Source organism: Puma concolor, chromosome F2 (genome assembly GCF_028749965.1).
Source record: "Puma concolor isolate L17-30 chromosome F2, mPumCon1.1.hap2, whole genome shotgun sequence".
NCBI classification, from domain to species: domain Eukaryota; kingdom Metazoa; phylum Chordata; class Mammalia; order Carnivora; family Felidae; genus Puma; species Puma concolor.
The window spans coordinates 1,488,699-1,498,801 of NC_141684.1; the positions used below are offsets into that span (position 1 = coordinate 1,488,699).

General features: G+C 58.5%; 1 protein-coding gene across 1 annotated transcript; it reads left to right on the plus strand.

Annotated features, from left to right (window-relative positions):
• The first annotated feature begins 8,028 nt into the window (after positions 1 to 8,028).
• LOC112859699 (lymphocyte antigen 6H-like) lies at positions 8,029 to 9,632 on the plus strand. Its single transcript, XM_086695005.1, has 4 exons — positions 8,029 to 8,163; positions 8,315 to 8,371; positions 8,590 to 8,709; positions 9,005 to 9,632. Exons 2-4 carry the CDS (start codon positions 8,320 to 8,322, stop codon positions 9,259 to 9,261), a joined length of 429 nt encoding a protein of 142 aa, XP_086551131.1. The 5' UTR covers positions 8,029 to 8,163; positions 8,315 to 8,319; the 3' UTR covers positions 9,262 to 9,632.
• Positions 9,633 to 10,103: the final 471 nt, after the last annotated feature.

A 10,103-nucleotide genomic window follows, 5' to 3' on the forward strand; every position in this document is an offset into this window, starting at 1 on the left:
CGGAGAAAGAGGAACCCTTGTGCGCTGCTGGTGGGAACGCAAACTGGTGCAGCCACTCTGGAAACCAGTGTTAAAAATAGAACTATTCTACAACTCAGCAATTGCACTATGAGGTATCTATCCAAGGGATACAGGTATGCTGTTTCGAAGGGGGCAAATGCACCCCAATGTTTACAGCAGCGCTATAACCAAAATACCTAATAACGAATACCAAAAGTATGGAAAGAGCCCAAATGTTCATTAACTGATGAATGGATAAAGAAGATGTGGTTTATATATACGATGGAATACTACTTGGCCATGAACAAGAATGAAATCCTGCCATTTGCGACAATGTGGATGGAACTGGAAGGCATTATGTTGAGTGAAATAAGTCAGGCAGAGAAAGACAGATAAATGTTTTCACTCATATGTGGATCCTGAGAAACTTAACAGAAGACCATGGGGGAGGGGAAGGGCAAAAAGTTGCAAACAGAGAGGGAGGGAGGCAAACCATAAGAAACTCTTGAGAGCAAACTGACGGTTGAAGTGGGGGGCGGGTGGGCAGGGAAAGTGGGTGACGGGCATCGAGGAGGGCGCTTGTTGGGATGAGCACTGGGCGTCGTATGGAAGCGATGAATCACGGGCCTCTACTCCCGAAGCCGAGAGCCCACTGTGCGTTAGCCAACTTGACAATGAACTCTTTCTCAAGAAAATAATAGGGGGACGCCACTTTAGATTTCTTTCTAAATCAGTGTGACCGTGCGTGAACTTTGTTTAAACCAAAAGCCAGGTTTATGGCACCTACGCTGTGAATGGGTAGTCTACAGGAAAACCGTCTTGTCCCTAACGTGTGCGCCAATCCCACACTCCGTGCTCCTTGACACGGAACTTGTGCTTCCTGCCCAGATGCTAATGTATCATGTTGAGCTCCTACAAGACGTAGAAACGAGCGTAACCCTGTAACAACCATTCATTCTCCGGGGCGCTTTCTTCCCTGTGAACAGCATGCTCCTGGACCAGCTCTCCTAACTTGGGCTGGAATAACACTGTCAGAGATTCCAAAAGGTTGGTTCAGTTTGTGTCCAGAGGCTCCCAGTGTTTTCCAGGTCAAGTATGATTTCCTGGCCCTGGCTTTGGAAGCCCGTAGTCCTCACTGCCTGCCAGAGCCGATACCCTCCCAAGGTGGCCCACCCACCTCAGCCGCCGCCTGGCCTCCCCTCCCCCCTCCCCGACCTGGCAGTGCCCCCCCCCACCCCAGGAAGGGGCTCAATCACTAAGGCTAGTGAAAGGCCCCAAGCTGAGCTAGAAATGGGGGGCGGGGCTCAGAAAAGTAACCCTCACAGTCTCCTCCCGAGGCTGGCCCAGCTGATGGAGCCTGCGCCTCTAGACATCAAGGTCATGAGTTTGAGCCCCACGTTGGGTTTAGAGGTTACGTGAAAATAAAAATGTTAAAAAGCCAAAGTGAACCTCAGAGGGAACGGAGCCACAGGGTGTCACCTCCTAAGACACAGACACGTTGTGCGCACACAGGTCCCGCCCTACTGAGCAGGGCGCGCACACATCCCACCGGTAGGGGGAAGGACCTCTGGCTTAATTTAGTGGCTACAGGCTATAGAACATTCCATTGTTTGCGCAAAAACAATCAGAATTTCCTCAGCAAGGGCCCAGTCTTTCTTCACCGAGTTTATCGAGTTTATCGGTTGTTCACAAGGAAATCCTGTGGGTATTGCCCTCAGAGCCCTAGAGATAGACCTCTGTTCCGGCTGGCGGCCCCCTCAGACACTGGCCTGCACTCCCCCCCCCCCCCCCCCCGCTGCTGTTTCTGGAACTTTCTATGCACGCTGCGCACTAACCGCTCGCTCCCTTTTCCGTCTTTGCTCAAAAATGCCTTTCTCCACCTTGAAGTTGTGACCTTTGAAGTTGCAAAATTACATGTAAAATTGCACACAAACCCCTCCCTGCCCCCCACGCTCCAGAGCACTTCCGGGGCTGGGCACAGGGAGTTACCTGTGAGCCACTCCCGACCTGCTGCCTTCCAGGTCTCTTTAGGGCACAGAAGTGTCCTTTTCCCCTGATGTGCACCCAGTCGCTGGCACACTGCTCGTTAAGAACAGGTGCTAAGTGGACACGGGCGTGTGACCGGGGCCTGGTAGGGGTTACCTGCCTGAGCTAAGGTCCCTGGATCGCGGATACTGGGGCTGCGGGGAGGGGGGCCTTCCCGCTTCCTCCTTCACACCCTTCCTTCCTTTTCTTCCTTTACATCGGGCTTGACACAGCCGACTCCTCTCTCTCCTGGTGCATTTTAATTGTCCCAGTCTCAGCAGAGCCCACCCGAGGACCGGGGCTCCCCAGAAGGCCGGGTCTGTGTCCCCTTCTCTCCAGCCCCCTGTTCCGCCGTCCCCCGACCCCAGCCCCCAGCAGCTGGCCTGCGCCGCGTTTGGGGAGACACCGTGGTGGGCGGATGGGGCCGTGGGGGTGAGCAGCCCCCGGGGGGGGGCGGTGAGGGCCCCTGCTTCTGCTCCCCCACCAATGTGAGCACGCGGCTGCAGGCTGGCAGGTGCAGGGCCTCCCCCTCTCAGCTCTCCCGTTGCCCGGGGCTGTCGGGCCTAAGGAACAGGAGGAGGGAGGGACCCCAGGGCATCCAGTTCGCCACTCTTGCTCCGTCAGTGAAGCTGTAAGCTCTTATCCCTCGGTCACCGGGACAGTCCACCGGCCCCTACAGCCCCATTCTCTGCCTCGACGGCCCCAGATGGCGGGCGGTGGGGGGGGGGGGTGGTTGCTCAGCAGGTGGAAACTCCCCGCAGCCTCAGCCTGAGCGACGGGCATCCGATGGGGGGCGCGCATGGGTGGGGGAGGGGCGCCGCAACAAAGGACCGACACCGCAGGTGGCTTCCAACACTGGAATTGTCCTCTGTGGCAGTGCTGGACGCTGGGAATCTGGAACCCACGTGTAGGCTGGGCTGGGCCCCCTCTGAAGACAGCAGGGCAGACCCACGCCTCACCTCCCCTGCCGCCCTCCGCGGTCCTTGGCTGCTGGCTGCATCTCTCCAGTCTCTGTCCCTGTGGTCACTTGGCTCTCCTCTCCCTGCACGCCTGTCTCCTTACAAGAACACTAGTCACACAGGACTTAGGGCCCACCCTGCGGCGGGTGGGGCTCGTCTTCGCCAATTCTGTCTGCAGCGACCCTACGGCAAAGTAAGGTCAAATTCACGGGCGGGTAGGACTTGGACAGGTTGTTTGGGGAACACAGTCCAACCCAGAAGAGGGGGGATGGAGACTGGCCACCTGCAGCGGGACAGAGTGAATAGACTGAACGTTGTGGGCGGCGGAGCCTGTGGGAAAGGCGGCCCCGGAATGAGCTCCCCCCCCACCCCGCCCCGTGTTGGATCACATGCAGACACTGGTTTGAACTCGCGGTTCCGAAGGGCCCAGGGCACGGACGTGCCACAAGTGTCCAGGTGAAAGACAGCGGTGGCCTGTGTTTCCTGGGTCTGTGCACTCACAGCGGCACCCAGCAGGGACAAGCGTGTCTACAGTTTGACCCTGGAACCGCTCTCTGCCAAGAAGAAGCAGGGCTCCTGGGAGAAGAGCTGCTCCAGGGCTGGTTCCAGAACAGAGCAAGAGGAGCTGGGAACGTTTCAGATGCGAAAGCCTGGATGCCCCCCCTGCAGGACGGGGACACGGCAGGACAGAGAGACCAGCTCTAAGGCTCGGAGCACCACATCTGGGGTAACCTGAGCATCACACTGCACAGAGACAGAGTCGGATCTCAGCCTACTGCACGAGGTGGACGCCCCCAAGTCCACGCTCGCCTGGTGAGCGGGGTGAACAGAGCCCCAGAGACCAGGAGGAGGGAGCTCGTCTGCGGCTCCTTCAGCTCCTGGGCAGACAGCAGTTCTGAGCGCCAGCCCTCCCTCCGCGCTGTGTCTGCTCCAGGCCCTGGCTGGGAAATGGTGGAAAAGCGTCCACCGCGAGGCTTGGGGGGCTCCTCGAGGTGGTGGGGCACATGCTGGGTGCTGAGAACTTACCTCCCACCTCACTCCTCGTCCACACTGCCTCCTGGATGCGGCGAGGCGTGGCCATCTGAACCTTTCGGGTGTGCTGCCTTTCCCGTGCATCCTTCCAAACCCAGCCCTCTTCTCTCCTCCCACGTCTCCACACCCTGGACATGGCCAAGATGTCCCCTGGCACGGCCAATTGCTCCTGGCTGGGACATGCTAACGTCAGGATTCCTGTCCCCTAAGGGTCGCAAAGAGAAAAGGTGAGGCCACGGTCCAGCAAGGGCTTTCTGGGGCCAAGTGGGGGCCTGTGAAGTCGCCTGAGTCACTTGCTCAGGAGCATGTTTTCCGGCCGGATTATGATGGACTGGACTCATTATTAATGACAGAGCGGGGCTCTAGTCATATCCAGCCGGCTTATTTTCAACTACCATCTGACCAAGACTCCACCCTCAACCAAATTCTGGCAGGATCTTTTGAGCCCTCTTCTTGACAAGGCCTGCATCTTGCCCCCATCCTCTCTTTGGCCTGAACTGCCCCCATTTAGCAAAGAATCCTGCTAAGTGGGTTTATTTATGTATTAAAAAAATTTTTTTTGATGTTTATTTATTTTTGAGAGAGAGAGAGAGAGAGAGAGAGCACCAGTGGGGGAGGAGCAGAGAGAGAGGGAGACACAGAATCCGAAGCAGGCTCCAGGCTCTGAGCCGTCAGCACAGAGCCCGACGCGGGGCTCCAACTCACGAACCACGAGATTATGAGCTGAGCCGAAGTCGGACGCTCAGTGGACTGAGCCCCGCGGGTGCCCCGCTAAGGGAGTTTGGTGAGGCTCCTGCCGCACTCGATTGTGGATGAGATCCCTTATCTCCACCCATGACCGTGACTCACCGTAAGCCCTTCTGCGTCAGGAGCCAGAGCCTCCTGGCCTGGACTCCTCTCCGAGATGTCCCAGGCCCTCCCCTCTCTCTCTCCGCTCAGGGAGCTGGGCTCACTCCCTCCCCCCTCCGGCAGTCATCCCAGCTCCTACTGCCGCACGTTGAGCGTCTCGAATAAAATCTTGCTACCACTGGAGAAAGTGTCAGCGTGATTCTTCTTTAAGAGCCCGGCGCCGTCCCTCCGAAGGATCAGATGCATCATCAGATGCCCCCTGCCCGCCCCAGGTGCACATCTTTGAAGCCTTGTGTCCGCCCCCTGGGCCGGTGCTCTGGGTGCCAGTCGAGAAGCGTGGCGGGGACAGCTGTTTGCGTGCGTGGTCTTCCGTGAATATTCATCTCTGGCTGTTGGTTTGCCAACCGACCCAGGTACACAGAGGACAGGGAGAGTGGAAGAAAGAAGCAGGCCGGGTTGGTAGGTAGCAGGTTTATAAGCAGAGGGAACTTACACACCAGGCTTGTCTTGGGAGCCACAAGACCCCTAGATCTCGGGCGGGGCCCGGGTGCCTTCCAAGTTTATGTAAGGGCCATAACTGGTCCAGACCGTCTCAATGCCAGGTTCCTCTGTCAAGGCCGTGTCCTTGGAACAGCAGCCGCTGCGGGAGTGGCTGGCAGAGCGCCCGTTCCAAGGACAGGGCCAGCCCTCACGTCCTCTCGATGACCTCCTCCAATGCTGGCATTCGACGTGTGTCCAAATGTCTTCTTCTTACGAGGCATCAGTCACATCGGATTAGGGCTCACCCGTAGGACCTCATGTACCCTTAATGACTTAATGACTTCTTGAAGGGCCCCGTCTCCAAACAGTCACACGATGAGGTGCAGCGGTCCCCTTGTCTGCGGTCTCACTTTGCCCAGTCTCCACCACCCGCGGTCTCCGTCACCCGTGTGGCCCGCGGGCGGATGGTCCTCCCCCTCGCCTCGCTCCCTCGGGCCACGTGGCCACTCCGTCATCTCACCCGCTCACGAGAAGAAGGGCCGGGGCAGGCAGGACGCTTTAGAGAGAGCGCAGGTTCTCGCGACTTCCACGACGGTATATTTCTCGTCGCTGCCTTTTCTTCTCACTTAGGGACCCAATCTCTTCCTGTGCCCGGTTGTAAATCAAACTTTCTCATAGGTATGTACACACAGGAAGAAACGTCGTGCATACAAGGGTTAGTACTATCCGTGTTGAGGCATCCCTGGGGGTCTTGGAGCTGGCTCCTGTGGACAAGGGGCTCCTGTACTGAAGGCTAAGGTATCGAGTGGAGCGAGCCAGGTGGGAGGGATACCACCACAGGGCCTGTCACAGCCCCCCCCCCCCCCCCCCCCCGCCCACCCCGGCCCCAGTTCAGAACACGGGAGCTTGACCCTGGAGTCTAACTTGATGGAAATTCAGTCTCTTGCTTTTCAGGATGCTCTTTCTTGGCAGAGGCCCTGCTGGAACTTTCCTTTGTTGAACGCCCCTCCCCGCCCCCGGTTTCTGCACACTTCTACCCTTGCCACGACGGGGCTAGCTGTCCACTTCCTCCCTGTTGGCAAGTTTTTTCTAAGATAATTGGACCTTCGGTGACCTCCTGAAGAGACGGAAGATCTCCCCAAATTAGTTTCTGCAGGACCTGTCTGTCCCCGTGCCTCCTTTCACCACCACCGGCCTCCCCGCCAGCGTCCGAGAGTCCTGCTTCGCGTCCTCCGGCCTCCTCTCCGCCTCCCTTCCGCTCCACACTCAGCCTCTACGGTCGCTCCAACTTGAGGCCACCTGCCACCCCCAGGGGCCCTCAGGGACGCAGGGACCCCGACAACAACCGCTGAGGCTGAGAGGCTAATCGGAAACAGTTTTATCCGCCCAGAGGAGCTTTGGAGACACCGGAGGGCTGCTTGGCGACCCCTCAGCACCTCGACCAAAGTGTAGTCCGCAGCCCCCGTGAGAGACCACACATCGGGGCAGGAGAGAACCTCAAGGGGTGTTCCACAATCACCGATGGGTGACCTCACACGGGCTCCTCTGCAGAAACGCAGTTCAGAGAAAACTAGAAAGTGGGGCGAAGGTAAGAACCAACTCTTATATAAACCAGGGAGTTTTCTGTTATTCCGTTTATGCCTCACCTGCTAACATTTTGGAATAAAGCTATACCGCATCTATCTGTGTCTTCCGGGATGTTTCTGTGTCCACTGTGCCGTGTATATATGATCTTCTCCTGCCTCTGGATAAGACTATCGAAATAATTTATAAACTCTTGTAGAGAGGATTGCTCTAATTTGCTTAGAGGTCAGTGAGTGCTCACATAGACAAAATATCCCTAAAACTCTTATGAATTTTAGAAACCAACCAAATGCTGTTCAAGTTTATGTGATTTGGGTAAATCTTGGCTAAATAAGATCGGATATCGTTGGTTTAGGAAACACAGCTATGTCTCCTGAGTTCGCATCACTAAGTAGAACATAAGCATACGTTTTGATTTTATTCTGATTTGCCAGTCAAATAAGCTAATGTTACATCTACTGGATGTTTAAGATCATGTGAATTTAGGGGTGCCTGGGTGGCTCAGTTGGCTGCGCGTCCAACTTCGGCTCGGGTCAGGATCTCGGGGTTCGTGAGTTCGAGCCCCACATCGGGCTTACTGCTGTCAGCCTGTCAGCACAGAGCCTGCTTCGGACCCTCTGTCCCCGCTCTCTCTGGCCCTCCCCTGCTCTTCCAAAGACAAATTAATAAATATATTTTTTAAAGATTATATAAGTGATAAGTTCAACCGAAGAATCAATGTACAAGGTGAAGAGGCCATAAAAATGAGCTGCTCGACACCCATTACTACATGGAAGTCAGGTGCAGCAGGAAAACGAAAAACAATGTATTGAAACGTTCAAAATTTTTTCTTTTTGCTTCTGTGATTTCGGGGGGTACTTTTTTGGGGACGGTGCATGCAGGACAGGACAGGCTTGTGGGTTGGGGGGGTGGGGAGGACTGGGGGAGGAAGGGAGACAGACGACCTCTGAAGGTGGAGCCAGAAACGGGGCAGGGGGGAGGGAGGGGCGCCCAGCTTCCTTCTGGAATTTCCCCAAAGTCGCTGCTTGTCAGCTAGGTGACACCCCCTCTTGGTCTGGGACTCAGGGTCCTGCCTGGGGTCCGACAGCTAGAACTCCCGGAAGAGGTGGAGACAGGAGAGCCCGGCCCCCGCTTCCTCTGGGTGGGGCACCAACAGATTGGAGAACAAGTTCTTTGGCCACCAGGGAAGAGGCTCCAGATGCCCGCTCACCCGAAGGGAGCCTGACGTCAGTAGGTGAGTGAAGCGGGAAGGAGCCCCGTCTGTATCCCCGTCTGAATCCCTGCGGAGGCACAGGAGGGGTCATCCAGGGAGGGCCAGGGTCTTGGGAGGTAGGAGCCTGAGCCTGGGGTGCCCCCAGGGTCCCACCCACACGTGTTGTTTCCAGGAGCCATGAGAGGCCTCCAGCTGGTTTTGCTGGTTTTCCTGCTGTGCTGGGAGCGTGGTGAGCATCAGGGCACCGGAAGGGTCTGCACCGGGACGTGGGGGGTGGCGGGGGGGACCGTGGGTGGCACCCCCCCCCACCCCGCCGCCACCACGAGAGGCTGTGTGGTTTTGTGCATGTGAGGGGTCTGTCCTCCAGGACATGGTCCCGGCCCCCCCACAATGGTTCTGGCCTCAGGGGCTCTAAACCCAGCCTTCCTGCCCTCCCCACCGGCCTAGTCCTCAGCCTGCAGTGTTACAGCTGTTTGGAACTGGAGACCACGAGCCAGTGCCAGCCCATCCAATGTCCCATGTCCGGCGTCTGCTTCAACAGTGACATGACCGTGACCTTGGGCAGTGGTGAGTCCCCAGCACCCAGAGGATGCGGGCGGGCGGTTCAGGGAGCTCTGCCCTGAGGCCTCCCAGTCTCTCGGATGGGTGCAGGTATGGCAGGGGACCTCCTCCAGCCTCCCTCAGTGTCTCCATCTGCCAGCTGAGGGGTGGCCTCCCCCAGGCTTTCCGGGGGAGCGTGTGGGGGCCTGGTGGGACCGGATGGGGCTCCAGCGGCAGAGGAGGGCCTCGTGCCCCCAGGGGATGAGTGACCCGGGCCACCTGAGGGGGCTCGCCTGCCACGCTCCTGCCTCCTTGCCCCCAGGAAAGAAGGTAAAGTCCCAGCACAAGGGCTGCGCCCCCTCCTGCGAGGTGGCCACGAAGATTATGACGCAGCTCTCACAGATGACCAACCCTGAGAGCCTGAGCCAGGGGGTCCTGACCAAGTTCGAAGTGCAGGAGGTGACGTGCTGTGAAAAGGACCTCTGTAACGGGGTGGCCCGGATGGCGCGCAGCTCCTGGGCCCTGGCGGGAGGGCTCCTGCTCAGCCTAGGACCCGCCTTCCTCCGGGCCCTGCCGTGAGCACCCCGCAGGCCGGCCAGCGTGCCGAAGCTTCCTGCAGCCTGCGCGTTAAGCAAGCTCGCGGCCTCGCACACGCACGCGTACATATGCACCCACACACACATATTTGCACCCTGCACGCTCGCCCACACACAGGCTTTCCTGCCTGCCCACCTGGCCAGCCCCGGCGTCAGGCGCCCAGGGCCCTGCCGCACCAACAAGTCTGTCCCGTTTTGCAAACACCATGGATTGACCACCGACCCAAGATGCAGAGGCCGCTAAGCCCCGGCTGGACGGGGGCCCCCAGGAAAGCAGAGCCCACAGCGCAGCCCGGGGCCCGCTAATGGTGTGCCAGCCAAGACCGAAAGAGAATAAACGCTTTCAACACCCCAGCGTTCTTTGCTTGCTTCGCCCCGCCGGGGCAGGGTGGGTGGCTCCTGTGGCCTGCCTGGGAGGGACACTCGGCTTCCGCTTGGTTTTGCCTCAGCCAGGCAAGCGCCTGTGGCCCAGGGGCTATGACCTGGGGTCAGCCCTGCACCGCTGGGTGGTGGCTTCCTCTCCTCCCCATGAAGCGTCCAGTGCATCCTCCCTGACCCCACCCCCCCCAGCCCCGCCGGGGGCCTACCCGGGACTTCCCAGGGAGGCATCTTCCCAGGGCCTCTGGTGGCCGCTGTGCCGGGGGAATCCTCAGCAGAGGCAGGGGGTGGTGGTGGAAGAGGGGGCCTGGGCTGGTTCCTTCCCTCCTTCACACCTTCTCAACCCACACACCCTGACCCTACACGCCCCACCCACAGTGAGATGGGGGAGGGCTCCGGAGCCAGGGCGCCTACGTGGGGCACAGGGGTGCTTGTGGGCAGAGGAGT